This window comes from Triticum aestivum, chromosome 5B, assembly GCF_018294505.1.
Source record: "Triticum aestivum cultivar Chinese Spring chromosome 5B, IWGSC CS RefSeq v2.1, whole genome shotgun sequence".
NCBI lineage: Eukaryota > Viridiplantae > Streptophyta > Magnoliopsida > Poales > Poaceae > Triticum > Triticum aestivum.
In genome coordinates this window covers 579,981,797-580,002,985 of record NC_057807.1, presented here as the reverse complement: position 1 = coordinate 580,002,985, position 21,189 = coordinate 579,981,797, and the positions used below count along the sequence as shown (strand labels likewise).

Sequence of the window (21,189 nt, the reverse complement as noted above, 5' to 3'; positions counted from 1 at the left end):
GAATGTGTCGGACCATCAAGCGGTCTGCGCCTTCAAGGATGGCGTCAAGAACAGAGAGTTGAGCCTGAAGTTTGGTCGAACCGGAGATATGACCCTGGGTCGAATGATGGAGATTCCCACCAAGTACGCCAACGGCGAAGAAGAGGACAGGCTCCGGAGTGGCAAGTATAAGACGAGTCAGTCGGAAAAAGGAAACTCTAGTCGGAAACAGAAGCGGAAGGCCGAGCCAGCTGCTCCTGGAGAGGCTCTGGCCGTGACTCGGGGCAAGTTCAAAGGGAAGCCCAAAGGATCTTGGAACCCCAAGAAGGTAAAGGATAAAGAAGGTAATGACGTGATGGATCTACCGTGTCACATCGACACGAAGAAAGACGAGGAGGGTAACTTCATCTACCCGAAACATACCACTCGCCAGTGCCGGCTCTTAATTCAGCAGTTTCAAGGGAAACAGCCCAAGGACAAAGAGAAGGAGTCGGACAAGACTGAGGACAAGGAGGACAGTGATGGAGAGTACCCTCATGTCAATTCCACCCTGATGATTTTTGCTGACGTAGAGAGCAAAAGTCGACTGAAAGTGATCAACCGAGAGGTCAATATGGTCGCCCCGATGACACCAAGCTTCTGAAGTGGTCGCAAACTCCCATTATGTTCGACCTATCTGATCACCCCACTCACATTGCCACCCCTGGGAGGCAAGCGCTGGTGGTCGACCCAGTCGTCGAAGGCACTCGACTGACGAAAGTCTTGATGGATGGCGGCAGTGGGTTGAATATACTGTATGCAGAGACGCTCAAGGGAATGGGCATTCTGATGTCCAGGCTCAGCTCCAGCAACATGAGTTTTCACGGAGTCATTCCTGGGAAGAAGGCTGAGTCACTCGGTCAAATAGCTCTGGATGTAGTGTTCGGTGACTCGAAGCATTTCCGCAAGGAGAAGCTGACTTTTGAAGTCGTGGATTTCCAGAGCGCTTACCACGCTATTTTGGGAAGACCAGCCTATGCCCGGTTCATGGCTCGACCATGTTATGTATACCTCAAATTAAAGATGCCTGGCCCCAAGGGCATGATCACTATCACTGGCAGCCGGAAGAAGGCAGAAGAGTGTTTCCAGAAAGGCTCGAAGATCGCGGATGCCCAGATAACAGTGGTAGAGCTGGAGGAATATAAGAAAAATGCAGATCCGAGTGATTTGCTGCGGGCCAAGAAGCCCGCCACAGAGTCAGCGTTCCAATCATCAGGGGAGACGAAGCCAGTTCATATCCACCCGACTGACCCCAACGCAGCTCCGACCCATATTTCCACAACACTCGACTCCAAATAGGAAGAAGCGCTCATCCAGTTCCTCCGTGAGAACTGGGACATCTTTGCATGGAAGCCAGCTGACATGCCGGGTGTTCCCAGGGGACTGGCTGAGCATCGCCTTCAGAGTCGACTCAAAAGCGAAACCTGTTAAGGAACATCTTCGACGGTCCGCCGTTCAGAAGAAAAAAGCCATTGGCGAGGAGGTGGCTCGACTCCTTGCAGCAGAGTTTATCCGAGAGATATACCACTCCGAGTGGCTCGCCAATGTCGTCATGGTTCCCAAGAAGGACAACTCACTTCGCATGTGCATTGATTTCAAACATATCAATCGGGCCTGCCCAAAAGATCATTTTCCTCTCCCTCGCATCGACCAAATTGTCGACTCGACTGCGGGGTGCGAGAGATTGTCTTTTTTAGACGCCTATTCCGGGTATCATCAGATCCGTCTGTATGGACCTGACGAAATCAAAACAGCTTTCATCACTCCATTCGGGTGCTTCTGCTATATCACCATGCCATTCGGTCTCAAGAATGCCGGAGCCACGTTCATGAGAATGATTCAAAAGTGTTTACTCACTCAAATCAGTCGGAATGTGGAAGCATACATGGATGATATCGTGGTCAAGTCACGAAAGGGTTCCGACCTGTTGACTGACCTAGCTGAAACATTTGCCAATCTCAGGAGATATGATATCAAGCTCAATCCATCAAAGTGCACATTCGGAGTGCCTGGCGGAAAGTTACTCGGTTTTCTCGTTTCAGAGCGAGGAATCGATGCTAATCCAGAAAAAGTTAGCACCATACTCCGAATGAAACGCCCTGTGCGTGTGCACGATGTCCAGAAGCTTACTGGATGCTTGGCCGCGTTAAGTCGATTCATCTCTCGCCTCGGTGAAAAGGCGTTGCCTCTTTACCGACTGATGAAGAAGGCAGACAAGTTCGAGTGGACTCCAGAAGCTGATGCAGCGTTTGCCGAGCTAAAAGCTCTGCTCTCCACCCAGCCGGTGCTTGCTGCTCCAATCAGCAAAGAGCCTCTGTTGCTTTACATTGCAGCCACAGGACAAGTCGTCAGTACAGTACTTACGGTCGAGCGGGAAGAAGAAGGTAAAACCTTCAAAGTTCAGCGCCCAGTGTATTATCTCTCTGAAGTTTTGACCCCATCGAAGCAAAGATATCCTCATTATCAGAAGCTCGTATATGGGATCTACATGACCATGAAGAAGGTTGCCCATTATTTCTCTGATCATGACATTACAGTCGTCAGCGACGCACCATTGTCAGAGATTCTGCACAACAGAGATGCAACTGGTCGAGTGGCTAAATGGGCGATTGAACTCCTTCCCCTTGATATCAAATTTGAGGCAAAGAAAGCCATTAAGTCCCAGGCTATAGCAGATTTCCTTGCCGAGTGGATTGAACAGCAGCAGCCGACTCAAGTTCACTCGGAGCATTGGACCATGTTCTTTGATGGCTCTAAGATGTTAAATGGTTCTGGTGCTGGGGTAGTTTTGGTTTCTCCCCGAGGAGATAAGCTCAGATATGTGCTCCAGATCCACTTTGATTCCTCCAACAATGAAGCAGAATATGAAGCACTTTTGTATGGGTTGCGCATGGCCATTTCACTCGGCGTCCGTCGCCTTATGGTTTATGGCGACTCAGATTTGGTGGTCAATCAGGTGATGAAGGAGTGGGACGTTAGAAGCCCAGCCATGACTGGATACTGCAATGCAGTGAGGAAGCTCGAAAAGAAATTCGAAGGGTTAGAGCTCCATCACGTTCCCCGACTGAAAAATCAAGCAGCCGATGACTTGGCGAAGATAGGTTCCAAGAGGGAAGCCATTCCGAGTGGCGTGTTTTTGGAGCATGTTACACACCATCGGTTCAAGAAGATCCTTTCACTGAAGAAGTCCCGCAGCCCAAAAGCGCCACAGATCCGACTGAAGTCGAGGTCCCAGCTGTGGTCGACTTGATCATGGAAGTTTTGGTCATCACTCCCGATTGGACAGTGCCCTATATCGCCTATATTTTGAGAAAAGAACTCCCGAGAATGAAGAAGAGGCTCGGGAGATCGTCCGCCGATCCAAAGCCTTCACCGTCATGAGGGGTCAGTTATACAGAGAAAGTGCGACTGGAGTCAGCTAGAAATGCATAACACCGGAGGAAGGTCGAATGATTCTCAACGACATCCACTCTGGGACCTGTGGCCATCATGCGTCTTCTCAGACCATCGTGGCTAAAGCATACCGAGCTGGTTTTTATTGGCCCAGAGCGAATGAAATGGCAAAGGAGATAGTCGACAAGTGTGAGGGATGTCAATTTTACTCCAATATGTCACACAAGCCCGCCTCAGCTTCAAAACCATACCACTTGTTTGGCCCTTTGTAGTATGGGGGCTGGATATGGTCGGCCCTTTGAGAGCAGGCAAAAGCGGTTTCACCCATGTGCTGGTAGCAGTCGACAAGTTCACCAAGTGGATTGAGGCCAAACCCATCAAGAACCTCGAAGCCGGTACTGTTGTCAGCTTCATCAGAGAACTGATATTCAAATATGGAGTCTCGCACAGCATCATCACTGATAACGGGTCAAACTTCAATTCCGAAGAATTCAGAGCTTTCTGCACATCTCAAGGCACACGAGTCGACTATGCTTCAGTCGCCCATCCACAGTCGAATGGGCAGGCAGAACGAGCCAACGGTTTGATTCTCAAAGGGTTGAAACCCCGTTTGATGCGTGATCTTAAGCATGCGGCTGGTGCGTGGGTCGACGAACTTCCCTCGGTGCTTTGGGGGTTAAGGACCACGCCCAACCGGTCGACTGGAAGAACTCCATTCTTCTTGGTCTACGGAGCTGAAGCAGTGTTGCCGAGTGATCTTCTCCTCAATGCTCCCTGGGTCGAGCTCTACACCGAAGCTGAAGCAGAACAAGCGCGGCAGGATGCAGTCGACCTTTTAGAGGAAGAAAGAGAGATGGCTCTGATCAGATCGACCATTTATCAACAAGACTTGCATCGCTTCCACGCCAAAAACGTGAAGAGTCGAGCCTTCCAGGAAGGAGATTTAGTTCTTCGAGTGGATCAGCAGAAACCACACAATCTTGCACCTTCTTGGGAAGGCCCCTTCATCGTCACCAAGGTTCTCCACAATGGAGCATACCGTCTTTACAATGTCGAGCATCAGATTGACGAGCCCCGAGCTTGGAACGCGGAGCTTCTCCGCCCCTTTTACACTTAAGTATTCACTCGGATGAGTTGTAATAAAAGTACTATTGTACTTTATTTATCAAAAGACAAGAGCTTTATAGTTTTCCCAGCAATTGTTATTACTTTTGTCCATATAAAACAATCCCCCAGTGGGTGGCTTGGCTGCGAATCCGATTCGCCGAAGTCTGTAAAAAAAATCCTAACCGAGTGGTGAGCCAGTCTCCCACACGAAGGCTTAGCTGCGAAATCCGTTTCGCCTAAGTTAAACCAAATCCTACCGAGTGGTAAGCCAGCCTTCCACTCGAGGGCTTAGCTACAGTCCAAGTACTCGCCTAAGTTAAACAAAATCCTACCGAGTGGTAAGCCAGCCTTCCAGTCGGAGGCTTAGCTGCAGTCCAAGTACTCGCCTAAGTTAAACAAAATCCTACCGAGTGGTAAGCCAGCCTTCCACTCGGAGGCTTAGCTGCAGTCCAAGTACTCGCCTAAGTTAAACAAAATCCTACCGAGTAGTAAGCCAGCCTTCCACTCGGAGGCTTAGCCGCAGCATTGCGCTCGCCTAAGTACAAATACAACGTGCGCTCTGCAAGGAGGACGAGGTGCAGGTCGACTGCTACCCTCTCCTTCCGAGCTACGCCACAAATACAACATGCGCTCTGCAAGGAGGACGAGGTGCAGGTCGACTGCTACCCTCTCCTTCTGAGCTACACCACCAATACAAAATCCTACCGAGTGGAGAGCAAACCTCCCACTCGGGGGCTTAGCTGCAGCCGAGTGCTCACCTAAGTATCTGAAATCCTACTGAGTGGAGAGCAGACCTCCCACTCGGGGGCTTAGCTGCAGCCCAGTGCTCGCCTAAGTATCTGAAATCCTACCGAGTGGAGAGCAGACCTCCCACTCGGGGGCTTAGCTGCAGCCCAGTGCTCGCCTAAGTTTTTGAAAATCCTACCGAGTGGAGAGCAAACCTCCCACTCGGGGGCTTAGCTGCAGCCCAGTGCTCGCCTAAGTATCTGAAATCCTACCGAGTGGAGAGCAGACCTCCCACTCGGGGGCTTAGCTGCAGCCCAGTGCTCGCCTAAGTATCTGAAAATCCTACCGAGTGGAGAGCAGACCTCCCACTCGGGGGCTTAGCTGCAGCCCAGTGCTCGCCTAAGTTTTTGAAAATCCTACCGAGTGGAGAGCAAACCTCCCACTCGGGGGCTTAGCTGCAGCCCAGTGCTCGCCTAAGTGTATTGGGGAACAAGTCGATTGCAATGAGCGCTTCGCTTTAACCTGCAAAAGACACCTCAAACCAAATGCAAACATATTCAACGTTGAATCCAAGTTCGGATAACACCTAACGAAACCGAAAGTGCTCAGGCGCTAGGCCTGTTAAGGTTTGTCGGTTACAAAACTCACTCGGCATACCGAGGCAAATTTAAAGTATCAAGCTCAGAAGTTTTTTACCCCTCCTGTGGAGGGCTGGAAGGTGCAACAAACTCATCCAGGTCGATTCCATCTGCAATCCGAGTGGCGGCGGCGATGAAGGTCTCCATGAAAGATCGGAAATCGTGCTTCTTGGTGTTAGCCACCCTAAGGGCCACCAGCTTGTCCTCTCGCGCATCCTTGCAATGAACGCGGACCAGAGACAGAGCAACATCCGCACCACACCTGGCCGAAGACTTCTTCCACTCCTGCACTCGACTTGGGACCTCGTTCAGTCGAGTCATCAGAGACTCGAGGTCGTTCTGGAGCATTTCTCTTGGCCAGAGTGTTGTGTCGATGCGAGAAGTTGCGACCTTCAGCCTTGCGAGATAGTCGATGACAGCAGCAACACGAGATTCAAGCCGGAGCACATTCATGGCGACTTCATCTCTCACGGGAGAGTTGATGGGGTCCAGGTTTACTTCCAGTCGACCAGTCTCCTCTTCAAAGTTCTGGCAAAATTCTGCAAGCACAACCACCGATTCAAGACAGTAGTCGGAGATCATAGTTAAAATGTCTGTTTGATACAAAAGATTACCTTCAAGCATAAGGAATAGTTTCTTGGCGAGTCCACCAAGATAAGCCTCCAGATCGTTCTTCTTTCCCTCCAACTCGCTGGCCTTGTCATTCAAGGCAACCTTGTCACTTTTCAGTCGACTGACCTCCTTGTTGGCAGCATCAAGAGCAGCCATCAGATTGGTGTTTTCTTCTTCAAGCTTGGTGACTGAAGCCAGCTTTTCATCTACGAGCTTGGTCTTCTCTAAAGCCGCTTTCTGCAACTCAGCCAAGTCAAGGTCTTTCTTCTTCAGGGCATCCCTCACTTTGTCTGCAAAATCACAGTGAGATCAGACTCTGAAACAAACGAGAGGCAAAATCAGTCGTTGGAGGCCTCACCAAACATACCTTTAGCCTCCTCCTTTGCCTTCGTTAGGTTCTCTTGGGTCAGTTTCAGATCAAGCTCGAGCTGGATATGTTTGTTCTCCATCTCAGTGTAATGAGCCGCAAGGTCGCAAGATTTCTACGATGAACCAATCGACAGATGTCAAAGACAATTCACTTCCGAGTGACTAAGGAAAAAACATAGCATTCCTAATACAATGGCCGAATACAAACATTCGACCACAGTCTCGGGGACTACACCCAGTGGGTGCACTCAGCGTGCCCCCACTAGTTTCATCAGTTAGAGTCGACCAGTCGACCAACAAAAAAAATGGGAGGCGTTCTTCAGACTATAGTCGACTGCCAAGCAGTCGACCATAGTCTCGGGGACTACACCCAGTGGGTGCACTCAGCGTGCCCCCACCAGTCTATGAATCTATTCGACCTAGTCGAGTAAGGAAAAAACTTAAGACATAAAGCCTATGGTCGACTGCCAGCAGTCGACCATAGCCTTGGGGAATACACCAGTGGGTGCACTCAGCGTGCCCCCACTAATCCGGAATTTCAATCGACACACCCAGTGGGTGTAGGACAAACTCTAAGAATTTCAGAAAGAAGAGTTTTCAGATATCATATCCTAACAGAACAGGCAGTGACCGACTGACCTGAACATTACTCTGAAGAGCTGAACTGGCGTCATAGGCTGCCTGGTTGGCTTCTTGTATTGCCTTCACTTGCTCCATCATGACCCCCGCTTGGCGTATTGCTTCTTTAGCAGCACTAGCTTGGTCTTCGGGAACGTGGTAGGTTGAGAAAAGCGAGGGTTGAGCAGCACTCAACGACGAAGGACAAGCACTCGTCAACGACACCGCAAAGGTTACGGTAGGCCGAGTGACATTGTCTCCCTCCACGACCAATGTCTCGGGTGCTGGCACATCCTGAGTCACCTTGCCAGCAGACGCTTTCTTGATCCTTCTCTACCTTGGTGGTTCCTCGTCATCTTCGTCGGGAAGGTCGATAACGACGTTAGATGAAGCTGCAGAAAAAGAATCGAAATTAGAGACAAGAAGCCAATCGACTGAAGACAAAACTACAAGAGTCATACCAGGTTTTGAAGTAACGGCATCCTCCATCTCCTGATCTTCAGTTCTGGCTGAGGTATCAGAAGTAGCAGCACTACAGTTTCAGAAGACAGTCGATTAGCTCATGAGTCGACCAAGAATAAGTTCATGCGAAACAGACAAACTCAAGCTACACCATTACCCTGAGATAGTGGGGATCACCATCTTCATCTTCGGCAAGACCTTCGCCGAGTTCGACGGCGCCACTCGAGATTGCTTCGGAGCTTTCTCAGTCGGCGCCGGAGAAGTAGTCTGAGGGCGCTTGGACGACTGCGTGACGGTTGCGAGCCCCTTACCACGCTCAACCGCGGGATCATGGGCTAGCTTCGAGCGTCTTTCCGAGCGAGGAGGTACAACTTCCTCCTCCTCCTCCTCTTCTTCCTCCTCACCAGAATCATCACCCTCATCGTCGTCATCAGCATCCGAATCCCACTCCTCCGGGCTTTCGCCCCCACTTCCTTCCTCCTCCTTAGTCGATGTTTGCGCTCCATTGGGCATCGAGTATAACTCTGTGGCGGCCTGTCAGGCAACAAAGCAAAACAAAGATCACTCGACCAATTCGCAGCGAAGCAGAATGAATAAAGCAAGATTGCAATTGGAAATAAGTGGCCATACCATGTCCGGTGTGTACGTACAGTCGAGTGGTGGGATCCTCCTAGCCCCTCGAGGGTTGTCCTTATTCCCCATGATTGCGGCCACCCACCTCTCCAATGTGGCGTCGTCGACCGCTTCTGGATGGACCCGAGTGGTGTCTTCGGTACCACAATACAGCCACATCGGGTGGCCTCGGTACTGAAGTGGTTGGATGCGCCGCCTAAGGAAGACCTCCAGAAGATCCATACCCATCACTCCGTCCCTAACGAGTTGGACTACGCGCTCCATCAGCATTTTAACCTGAGCTTTCTCCTCAGGAAGCACCTTCAGAGAAGAGGGTTTGTCCACTCGGTCCATGGAGAACGGAGGGAGACCAGTCGACTGCCCCGGCATCGGCTCGTCTTGGCAATAAAACCAAGTCGACTGCCACCCTCTGACCGACTCAGGAAGGGTCATGGCTGGGAAAGTACTCTTATTCCTCATCTGAATCCCAAGACCCCCGCACATCTGGATAACCTTAGTCCTCTCGTCACCCGGACTCGCCTTTTTTACCGTCTATGAGCGACAAGTGAATATGTGCTTAAAGAGACCCCAATGAGGTCGACAACCCAGGAAGTTCTCACACATGGAAACGAAAGCAGCAAGATGGGCGATAGAATTGGGAGTGAAATGGTGGAGTTGCGCCCCAAAGAAATTCAGAAACCCTCGGAAGAAAACACTCGGCGGCAGAGAGAATCCACGATCAATATGAGTGGCTAGGAGGACGCACTCACCCTCTTGCGGCTGCGGTTGACACTCGGACCCCGGAGGCCTTGCTGACCCATGGGGGATCAGACCCTCGTTGGCCAGGTCATTGAGATCCTTCTCGGTGATGGTCGAACGGATCCAATCCCCTTGGACCCAACCCTTTGGCAGGCGGGATCTTGACGAAGATCCGCCCCGACTGGACGCTCTCCCCTTCGCTTTCCCCGCCGCCGTCGCCTTCTTCGCGCGCTCCAAGGCCGCCATCTTCTCCTTCTCCATTGTCGCCGGCGAAGCGCGCGAGGAGTGGATAAGCAGAGGCGAGAGCAGGCGCAGCGGGCGGAGGCAAAGAGGGCGGAGAGAAGAATGGGAAGGCACTGTTCAAAAACCCTCGCCCGACGCTTTATATAAGGACACTTCCGAGTGACTGACGAGTAGGCCCGGGCGGTCCTGTCACATCCCAAAACAGTCGCGCACGCACGATACATGGCGAAAAAGGCGGCGCGGAAATCGAGGCGTCCACGCCTTATCCCATCCGAGTATCGCGGTCCGCCCCGTTTCACGCGCTTCCCAAAATTCGGATCCCACAAAATCCGGTAACGGCAGATCAATCTGTCAGACGATATCTTTCCTACGATCCGTCGCTCGGAAGTTTACTAAAGTTCACTCGACAGAAGAAAGGAATGGATCAAGGCGACTAAAAGAAAAGTTGATGACAACGCCAAAAAGAAAAATCGCTGATCCAGGATACGACATGATCAAAGCACGGGAAATAGGTCGGAGAAAATCATCAACTCCTTCCTCACTCGAACCTCGATCCATTCGGGGGCTAATGATGAGGTTATGTACCTAGGGTAGGATCATGGACCTGTCTAGGATACCATACCCAAGGACACCCTTAGAAGAAGCTACCTTCTAGTCGACCAAGAAGGACTTCACTCGACGAACCCAAGGACACTCGACGATGAAGATAGCCACTCGACAATGAAGCTAACCACTCGACGGCCAGGAGACCTAAAGTCACTCAGCACGCAACGGTCTGTCATTAAGTAGCTTTAATAGTCTGCATAGCATTTTATGAGGGCGTTACCAGTAACCCCCTGTCTTTATGTACTTTAAACCCTGCATAACTGAGGGCCGGAGGGGTCTGGCGAACTTAAGCCACACCCCTCCTCAGTGTAAAGGGTTCGCACCCCTATAACTCATATACACAGAAACCAGTCGACCGCCTCTGGGCTCCAAGACGTAGGGCTATTACTTCCTCCGAGAAGGGCCTGAACTCGTTAAACACTCGTGCGTACAACTACTCCATAGCTAGGATCTTGCCTCTCCATACCTACCCCCCATTCTACTGTCAGACTTAGAACCACGACACCCATTTTTTGCCCGACCACTCGTGCGAGTTCAATGGGCCGGCCCAGTCGCGCACAGCCTTTGCGAAGGAACGTCTTTTTGAAGCAGAATGCGTCAAATAGGTGCACCCGCCCAAAGGACGGTTGGGCCAGTTTCGGGGGAGATGGCTGTACGCGGGAGATCAGACAGCCAAAAACGTTCAAATCATGAAAACGAACGGCTAGAAATCTAAATCGCTGAGAGGGCTCGCTTTAGATTCGGTTATACTGTCCTTAATTAGCAGCATAATTTTGTGTCCAGCATGCTTTGCAATAAATTAGCAAGCAAATTGATGGTGGGAGTCTCGGCTACGCAGGCAGTGCCGACAATATGGTGGCGGTCATGGTGGACGCCACCATGTGAGTTTCAGCTTATTGCGTTGTAGTGTGGAGTGGTTTCCGTAGCAATTTAGGTTAGCGCACCGCGCATGGCGGTACAGGCCACTGTTGGAAAAGCTGCACCCTAGTCTATCGCCACCTGTCCTTGCATGACGTACATATTCATCTTTAGACCTCTTCCAATGCAAAGGTGCTTAGATGAGGTGCTAAGTGCATTAAATATCTTAGCAACTCATCTCCACAATGCATAGGTGCTTAACTTGTTGTTGCTAAGCACATTTTATTTAATGAGTTAGCATCTAAAATCTTTCATGCATTGGTCAAGTTGTTTCATTTAAGTGGTTTGTCTAGGTTCTCGCGCTTGGCATTGGTTCTTCCTGAGGTCATCAAAGTGCTCTCCCCTCTCATTAAATGTTGTGTCATGTCATTTTTTCGCTTATGTGGCACGCTTAGCACCTGTCCACCGTTGAGTACTGGGAAGGGTCTTAGTAAAAATCATAATTACCGTAGCACAACGCGTGGTGGATACTCGGATACGCTTCAAACTCAGCTGCTCTCATTTGCGTTCCTCAAAAAAAAAAAGCTGCTCTCATTTGCTTTGCTACGCGTGGATGGCTCCCAGCGCTCGTTCTGCTTGCAAGGTGTCCCTTCTCTCCCCATCTGACATTCGATCTATTTTTTGCTTTGTTTTTTGCTCACTCGTTTTGTTTTTTCTGCAGCGTGCATTGGATTCAGATGATGTGAACGTTGTGCAGACCCGATTCGTCCATGCGAAGAAGGCGAAAAGCTCTCCGACGGTCAACGCAGCAGCTCCCGTTTTCCGCCACCCTCACCCCCCAGCTGATACCCAAGTCCTTGTTGTCACTGTGCTATGGCGTTGCGCAAGTTCTTCAACGCTGTTAGAATAAATCCGAGGCGCTCCGTCGATTTACCGAGGACCAAACAATCACACAAACACAACACCGAAAATTGTTAACGAGGTTCACCAATATGGCTACATTTCCGGGACATAACTACGGGCGCTCCTTCCATGACACCATCACAATACCGCACCCTGATCGTCCGGGCGCTGGCACACGTCGTCGGCTCCCCCGTGTGCCCGTGCTATTATGTTGGCATAAGTTACATCATGTGTCTACCCCCGATATATATGAGAAGCCTAGGATACAGGTGTCCTATTAGGACACAACTCCTACCCTATCTACACACAGTCCAAAACTAAGTCCAACTGTAACCTACCTTGTACAATAATATTCGACACAATTCTAACAAACTCCATCTTGATGAATATTCTTCACCACCTTGAATTCATCCATGCATCGAACCTCCTTGTACATTGGACTTGAGATACGCCATGAGCACCGCTGCTACTCCCAGACTCCATGTGACTCCACCTGCAACTTGTAGTCCCTCCTTTTCTTGACCACAGTCAACACTCGAGCAAAATTAAGTTCCTTGTTACTCTAGTCCGTGCTCCCAACTTCCGGAGAATCTGTTCAACGCCATCACATACCGACCACTGTCTGCGTGAAAGTGAACAACTCACGTATTGGACGCCACATATAAGAGTTAGCTGAACTCAACATTACTGCTCTTTCTTGACCGTATGTCTGAAACTTGAAGGAATTTCACCGTCGCCCTGTATCACCCTGAGTCAAATTCACAGTTGTCTCATCCTTCGTCCCGGATAGTCTCTGACATATCCCATAGCTATAGCACTCCACCTCCTTCTGTACTTGTCATCCGCACTTTGTCATGTGCACTGAACACCACAGAATATACGGCCATGCACTCTCTCAGCCTTTGACAATTACAGACTCTTCGCCACTTTCTCAGATTCTCCATGGTCAACTGTTGTCCATCTTCCGGCACCGATAGACCTAGTCACCAACTTGAATCAAGTACTCGTCAACACTGCTTCAGCACCCCCTGCACAATTTGTCTGACCACATGTCTGACCACTAGTGCCTTGGTCTATCGCTGTGTCTCGTGCTTACCACACGCCTCGCCGCTATCACCGCGTCGAGCCTCTGCTGTCCTGGTTGAGTCTCCCAAGGTCGCGAACCCACACCACTCAGACCCCTACTGCAGAGAACCACCGATCATCACTGACCGATGCCGAGTATCACGTCTCCTTCAAACCACTGGTACCCAGTCTGAAACCACATGTCTCTCGCTATCCCGCTGAAATAGGCTTCGACTCTCCGAATTCTTACGCCGTAGCCCCTCCATCAGCACAGAGTGAAGTCTTCCGCCGGACTCCAACTCCACCTTCAACATGACTCCATGGTGGTTGTACGTGCCACCCCCGCACCCTGTCGACTTCAATCTCTCATGTGTACACAACCTTGAATCAACGCTGCGCCATAGTCTCGTCGAAGCCGCACAAGCCCTCAGGCCTGCACCACGTGTTTTCACGCCCCAGAAGTCGGCCACCATCAGCATCACGCTCCTATGTCGTCGCCGCTGAAATCACCGCCGTCTTCTGCTTTGACCGACATCCCCGTCGTTCCGTCAGACAGTCCAGTTCGACCCAGCCGAAGTTATCCGACTGCAATCACGCTTCACCCCGTGTCATGTCTGCCCCGCGCTTCTCCGTGCATTGCTTGACGCCCTGTGTATGCATGATCCCTGCCACGCACTCCAGGCTCCGCGAACCTGATGCGCACGCCAGCAAACTGATAGAAAACACACGTGCAATTAGCAACACATCCAAAAGAAAATAACTTTCGGTAGTCTCGTGGTTCACCAAGCATGTGCCTCACAACTCCCAATACCATTGCCTTTAATGTTGCTATCCATGCCACGTAAATACCATCACCATGTGCAGACTACTCCTTTTTTTTTGTCCAAACAAATCTCACACGCCATTGCTCCTGTCAGATCAATTTGCTCGCAGCCGGCTTCCCACACGGTGCCTTGCTTCACGCGGCTCCCAACAGCCCAACCTGGGCCACTACCAATCCACGCCACGCGACTAGGCCACCCGTCCTTCAGTGTGTTTCGGCCACGCCCGCACCTGGACCGCGGTCATTTGCGCATGCTTGGGCATCCAGCGTTCGGCGCACACACCCTGGCAAGCGGGTCCTCGCGCACCGCCAGCCACCGATCGCATCTCGTCGACACCAAGACGCCAAGAAGTTCTGCTGCAACACAATTCCGCCGAGATCCGCATCTAGCCTGCTGCGGCCGCAATCGGATAAAAAACAAACCAGACGGCATCGATCATCGATCAGCCAAACGAATCTCACGCTGACAACTTCCAATGGTTCCTCCGGTCGCTACCATCAACGTGAACAAAACCCCGCCGCACCATCGATCTTCCTCACAGTCGCCGATTGAACGACCGATTACTGCGTGACCGATTTGACGAGATATTCCGCTCCTTCCTCTAAATCAACGAACCGCGGCCTCTTCGTAACCTTGCTCATGATACCACTTGTTAGAATAAGTTCGATGCATGTAGTCGATCATTCGAGGACCAAGCAATCACACGAGCATGACACCGAGATTTGTTAATGAGCTACATCACCGGGGCTTGACTATGGGCGCTCCTCCCTGTGACACCGTCACAATGCCGCACTCCACCCGGGTGCTGGCACACGCCGCCGGCTCCCCCTTGCGTGTCTGTGTTATTATGTTGGCATAGGTTACATCGTGTATCTACCCTCAATATATATGAGAGGCCTAGGATACAGGTGTCCTATAGGACACAACTCCTACCCTGTCTACACACAGTTCAAAACCAAGTCCAACTGTAACCTACCTTATACATTAATATTCGACACAATTCTAACAAACGTCATATATTCCATGCCTGCTAAGAGCCTTCTTCGTGCTCATTTCGCCTCACAGACACAGCTCTGTGGCAGGTTTTTCATGGCCACGAGGGCGCTTATGTATCTCCTCGGGCACAACCGCTACTCCGTCTCCGAGTCCCCAGTCGGCGCCATGTACGTACGTATCAACCCGCAGTGGATGACGCTGTGATGCTTGAATCCTAGGTCCACGCTGCGTTTGGTGTGATCGTTTCCTTCCACAGGGTAAGCACGTACCGTTGACCGCGAGTACATGGTTGCCAAGGGGGATACGGCAGGCTTCAAACTCTACGACAGAGACCTTTTTTAGAGCAAGAACTGTGTGGTGCTTGGAGCGCCTTATACTAGCTTATAGGCTTGTTTTTTCATATCATGTAATATCTGTTCGCCGTCCCACTCCGTTTGCTCTTGCACCAGGTGATCAGTAGTACCTGTGATTAATATGCCTTAATCGTATTTGTCATGATTATTTCGGTTGTCATGATTATTTCCGCTGGTCAGCTCATCATTTCTTTCAAGCATGCATCAACATTATCTTGGTTCTTTTTCTCAAAAAAAAAAAAACATTATCTTGGTTCCCTCGCAAGTTCCTTGAGTGAAGGTCCACCTCAACTATATATAGCAAGGGGGTTTGAGTAATTCATTCACCTTTAATCTAATCGGTACTTCAATGAAGTACAAAATAGTCCCGTACTCCATGAACCAATATCCCAGTTCGTACATGAACCAATATACCAGGCTGAAATCAAGCCATAAGGAAGAAAATCAAAGCAACTAGTAAGGTACTTGCAACTGCTAGTCCGCTTGACACTGCCGAATTAATTTCAGGGTTGCGGATGGAACACCGGGGCCTGTGGCGCCTCTGGCAGAACGCCGGTGCCGCCGCTGGTGTCCTTCAGGGGGCCGTTCGGACCTTGCGCCATTTGCGGCGGCGGGCTGTCAGGGGCATTGAACAAACCAAAAAGACACACACAAAGCATGAGTTGTGCTCAACCATTTAGAAGCAGTTATCTACTGCTGTAAAAGGGACCAGAACAGACTAATCGAAACGGCTGGAACTCCCTTCAATCACACATAATGGCCTGCTAATTTGTGAGGTCTGGTTTTCAAAAGGAGCATATAGGATTCCCCTGAAAAGAGTCCACGATGACACCAGTTGTGCACCGATGGTGCAGCCAAATGTGGGAAAAGAGGGGAACCCCACGCGCATCAGGTTTCCCCGGCCAAGTAACGGACACACCGCCCCACAGCGGATGCCATCACATGGCAGCAGCCACCAAATATATCCTCTGAGTATTGCTGGTCAATGACCCAATGAGGCAATGGACCCTAGCTGGGCTGCAACGGCGTCTTGTGAAGACGGCCGAAAGCATGCTAATGAATGGTGGTGTACTTCTGGACAGAGTTGTAAGCAAGAAATGTGCATCTGACATCTCATTTTGTACATAATAAATATTCGGGATTGCAATCTGTCTGGTAGGGCCTCTTTGATTCATAGGATTGCAGAAACACAGGAATAGAAAAAAAAGTAGGATTGGAATGGCATGTTCATTGGATCCCTATAGGATTTGAGTTTGTTTGATTGATTGTGTCACATGAAAAATAAAGGATTTCTTTCAAAAGGTTGGAGTGGATGTTAGAATTCCTGTGAAACGTAGTACAAATGAATCTTTAGGAAAATATTCTACAGGATTCAATGCTACGAATCTAACTAACAACATAGGAAAATTTCGTAAGGATTCTAATCCTTCAAAGATCCTATGTAAATCCTTTGAATCAAAGAGACCCTAAATGGGTGAAATGCTGTTGACTGTAAAGGGTTTTCTGCGGGTAGCAATGAAACTGAAAGAAGACTGAAATAATGTTCAACAATCCTCCTACATCTTACTACTAGTTCTTATATGTCGTTGTCTATTTTCTCAAGAAAAAAGAGAGGACGATGAACTCTGCAAAATAGTGTAGTAGATCAGCAATGAGGCGCGTTACCTTGGGGTTGCACTTGCAGGGTACTTGCAGCCGTTGGTGCCTGCAAGAAAATGGAGCATCTTCAGAAATCTAGAACTGTGCGATTGGGGCTTCAGGGAAGGAAAGGACGGAGGAAACGGTGCGTGAGTGGATGAATAGAGCAGGTGGGTACTTGGGTCGGTGGAGGAGACCACGGCGGTGCCGGAGAAGACGCAGGCGAGCGGGTTCTGGCCGCTGCGCTGATAGAAGCTGTTGACGGCGTAGGAGCAGTGCGCCTTGACGTTGTCGGGGGCGAAGCAGGCGGCGTTGGGCTGGATGGGCTTGCAGTCGGCGGCGGCGGCGCTGCCGCACGCGTAGTCCAGCGTCCTCTGCAGCGTCGCGTCCGGCAGGTCCGTGCGGCACACGCACCACGCCCCCTCTGCTGCTGATCGTCCCACGGCCATCAAGAGCAGTAAGCCAACAGATTTCCAAGAAACGAACCGGAACCAGCGAGATATTGGGTGAAAAAGAAGAAGGAATGTGGCTTGGGAGGGCGTACCGGAGCGGCCGGCGAGCGCGGCGGCCAGCGCGAGGAGCAGGAGGAGGCGCATCGCGTGGGACGCCATGGATGGAGCGGAGCAGGTTCCTTCCTCCCTTCCTTCCCCGGTGTGGTGTGGTGGGGTGGCGTCAGAGCGCAGGCGCGCGTGTGTGTGTATGCGTGCCTTGGCCTGCCGGACGGGGCAGGGTTTTAATGGGGGGGGGGGGGGGGGGGTAGGGGGTGGCGGTACGACTGGAGGAGCGGAAGCAGGGAGTGGGCCGGCTGTGCACTGCACGCGGGATACACTACGTCCCCGAGGGATGGTCCACTCCACGGAGAAAACAGGCTTGGGCGTGCGGGGCGTGCGCGCGCCGTGGCCTGGCTAGGGCATCTCAAACGCGATCATCAAATAGCACCTTTATTTTGGGTTGGATCGGTGAAACTTCCCGGTCCGATCCCAAACCAGGATCAGTGAGCTCTGAGGGAGCCGGGACGTCCATTATGTTGGCGTCCGACGCTCCTAGAGCATCTCCAATAGCATGTGTATATTTAAATGTCTATATATTTTTATAGACAATGGTCTAAAAAGATTCCCTCATATACACATTCAGTTTTGCATCAGAACGTCTATATATAGGTACCATGACAGGTGGACCGTTGCTGGGGAGAGGAAGAAATCATGACTACAGCCGAGTTTAGACAACGCCTTGACATTGTCCAGGCGTGGACATTGTCGAGGTCGATTTAAAGGATGTGTATATTTAGACAACCATATAGACAAGCTGTTGGATGTCTGTTTTGGCCTCACGTCGTGAAAACGAGTATAGACATCCATATAGACAAGCTATTGGAGATGCTCTGAGTCCTGACCCATCCAAAATACAGCCGACGCACGTGTACTTTTACAACCCTCTCCGCCCAGAACACCGTCTTCCCTCGCTTTTCGTCACCGCGATGAAACCGCAGAGCCCATCACAAGGTTCGTCATCTTGCCGGACCTTGCGTGTCCGCCCCGTGACCGCGTACTGTCAAACAGTAAGCCCGGTGTGTGCAGGAGAGGGAGAAGAAGAAGAAGAAGAATTGCTATTGATATAGATTATTTTTGATAGAGAAAGGAGTCCACACAAATAGGAAAAATTATAAGGGACAGTTGAATGGTTAACGCCTAACCGGATGCTCGTTTCAGACATGTTCAAGAGCTTTTTCTTTTGGCAAATTGTAGCCCTCAAAGACAGCTAACTTTCATTAACAACCTAAGCAATGTACATATAGAATTTTCCCCAAGGGAAAATATATGGCTTCAAAGGCCATTTTGAACTTTGAAGTTACACCATATAGGAAGGAGCAAGTAGGGGGAGACTAGTGTAGAATCTGGGCTTATGGTGGAAGAATAGAAAAATGAAACCTGGGCCATTGGATTGGATAGGGATGGTCCAGATTGGAGGGGAGGCATCTCAGCCACTTATTGTACATTTGATGAAAAACCCCTGCTGACGTTTAGATATAAAACATGTCTTTTTGCAGTAACAACCCCAACTTTCTCATATCCAATATGCACAACTTCAAATCTTAACAGTGTGGAGGTCATTCTGTTCCTAGTAAAAGCGAAGGTGGTCCAAGCTGGACACAACCACGAATATGGGAGTACATGTCAAGCACGAATTTTTAAATACATGTCCAAGTATGGATCATCGTAGGCAGAAATATTAATTTGAGTGCATGTCATCCATCCTAATTTGAGTACACAGTGGGACATATATATCACTTAGTACATAATGTGACACAATAATTTTGTAGTACATGAACAGCGAGACCCGAGTTTGAAGGACTGAAAAGATCCCCGCTGAATAAGCATCACTACCAGAGCTTGCATTGGGTTATCTTGATAGCACATGGAAGAAAAGTTTTTCCCTTTGTCTCCAGTTATACTGCTTTTACTCATCAATCTTCATGTGCTGGAAAAGATGGCACCATACAAACCATTTAGTTTTTAGCACAAGGCGTGTAAGTGTACTTAAATATGCATCAACAGGATATTGTACTAGCAGGGAATACTTGGCTGTGTAGCATTTGAAAAGAAGGCACCAAACAAATATGCATGCTCTGCGTAGCAGAAAAATGCTTGACTTCTAAGAAAGGAAACGTGAAACTCTAACAGCAAACAAACAAATAAATATATTAGATGGAAGAGAAGCATTTTATGCGCTTGCGTGGTTGTAGTGATTCTACCACTGTCATTGATTTCATTTTATTTGTGCTTCAGGCTCTATCATAACCGGGATCCAATCAGTATGTGTTCATGTAGTTCTCAAATAATATATCGTGGAGATCCGAGGAAATATAGTTTTTCTTTTATTGTAGTCTATGGAACAACTAGTTTACTACTACCAGTGAACAAAATGCATCGTACAACACTTCGCCACCCATTCTGATATGGCAAATATAATGTGCACCCAGAAAGAGTAGAGGACGAAAGGTTACAGTGAATGCAAACTGAAAACAACAATGATGTACTTACTCAATCTCAAAGTCCTACTTGTTTTACAACAGCAATAATATCTCAGTCAATGATCTTTGAAGTGAATAATGGAGACAAGTGTTTATCTATCGCTCTTTTCATAACAACTAGAATTGGTGTACTTCCTTAAAGAAAAAAAGGAGAGAGTTGTTTAGGTCCTTTGTTTCAACCAGAGATAGAAAAATTCTGGGAATGGCCTAACCTACTATGATGTAGGGCATTCCGGAGATGGTTGCTTGAGAAGGTTTAGCCTAAGTGCAAGGATATAAAATACAGGAAAACACAGTACGTGTTACGGTGTTAGCAGGAAAATTTCATTTCCAAAAGGCTTGAAGCAGCAAAACCCAAATCCTATATATTATTTTTGTGTAAGTTCCGTTACTTCAGCAAGTGTTTTGCTCACAGTACACACAAAATATGCAATAGTATAGCCAGTCCTCTGGGTATAGCATGTGGATGATATTTTTGCCTTTCTAACAAATGTCATGTGAATGGGGTGGCTTAATTATCTTATCCGCCTGCTATTAGAATATATGGCACCAGAACATTTTCTAGAGATCAAACTCTTCTTGGTTGATTTGGAACATGAGGATGGAATGTGCTCGCGATGTCTTTCTGAATTAAAACTGGAATTCCACAAAATGATTTACTGGTATGTGTACTGATGAGCTCAATCACATAAAACATGAATCCAGCACTGCTTTAAAGTGGCACATGATGGGGAGCGGTGAAATTGGTGGTTGGCGGCGGCGCAGGTGAGGGATGGCTTGGGGAGGCTTTTGTTACTGCGCTTGGCATTCTCTCCCTTGGTGAGGGCCTCTCTTCTACAATTTCTTCTTGGTGTTCACCAGCCGGTCGTTTTGTTGCTCTGGATTTGCTGCTCAATTCATGGGTCTCTGGTTTGCTTCGCCTGGGATGTTTTTTGGGTGTCCGATTTGCTGTGCTGGTAGGGGCTAAGCATCTCTTCAGTGTTGATATTTTTTTGTTGAGCCTGTTCCTAGAGTACAATACTGGCTTTATCATCATACTCACCAGTTGAGACTATGTTAGTCAGAACTTTATTTGGCTGTGCATTGTCTATCCTTGCTTAAAATTTATTTCATGTATCGTACTCACTCGATACTGTTTGTAATTATCGTGTGATGCAGGCTTTCTTCTTTGCAGATACATGACTACACTACTAGGGAAAAGGCTATACACAGAACTTTAGCAGTAGCGCGTGTTAAAAAAGGGCACTACTGCTAGATAGCAGTAGCACGCGCGAGAAAACCGCGCTGCAGATACACATATAGCAGTAGCGCGTCCCGCCGTAAAAGCGCTACTACAAAAATTCCCACCGCTAAGCCGA

The 21,189-nt window shown here is 49.4% G+C and overlaps 1 protein-coding gene across 2 annotated transcripts; it reads right to left on the bottom strand.

Annotated features, from left to right (window-relative positions):
• Nucleotides 1-15,432: 15,432 nt before the first annotated feature.
• Nucleotides 15,433-17,513, bottom strand: LOC123116999 (PLASMODESMATA CALLOSE-BINDING PROTEIN 1). 2 transcript variants are annotated; one of them, XM_044537856.1, is made up of 4 exons: nt 17,345-17,513; nt 16,979-17,230; nt 16,828-16,867; nt 15,433-15,777 (listed from the first exon to the last, which is right to left on the bottom strand). In XM_044537856.1, exons 1-4 carry the CDS (start codon nt 17,409-17,411, stop codon nt 15,666-15,668), a joined length of 471 nt encoding a protein of 156 aa, XP_044393791.1. In that variant the 5' UTR covers nt 17,412-17,513; the 3' UTR covers nt 15,433-15,665. The 2 variants fall into 2 exon arrangements, with proteins under 2 accessions (XP_044393791.1, XP_044393792.1); XM_044537857.1 differs by having other exon boundaries at nt 16,979-17,227.
• Between the last annotated feature and the right edge of the window lie 3,676 nt (nt 17,514-21,189).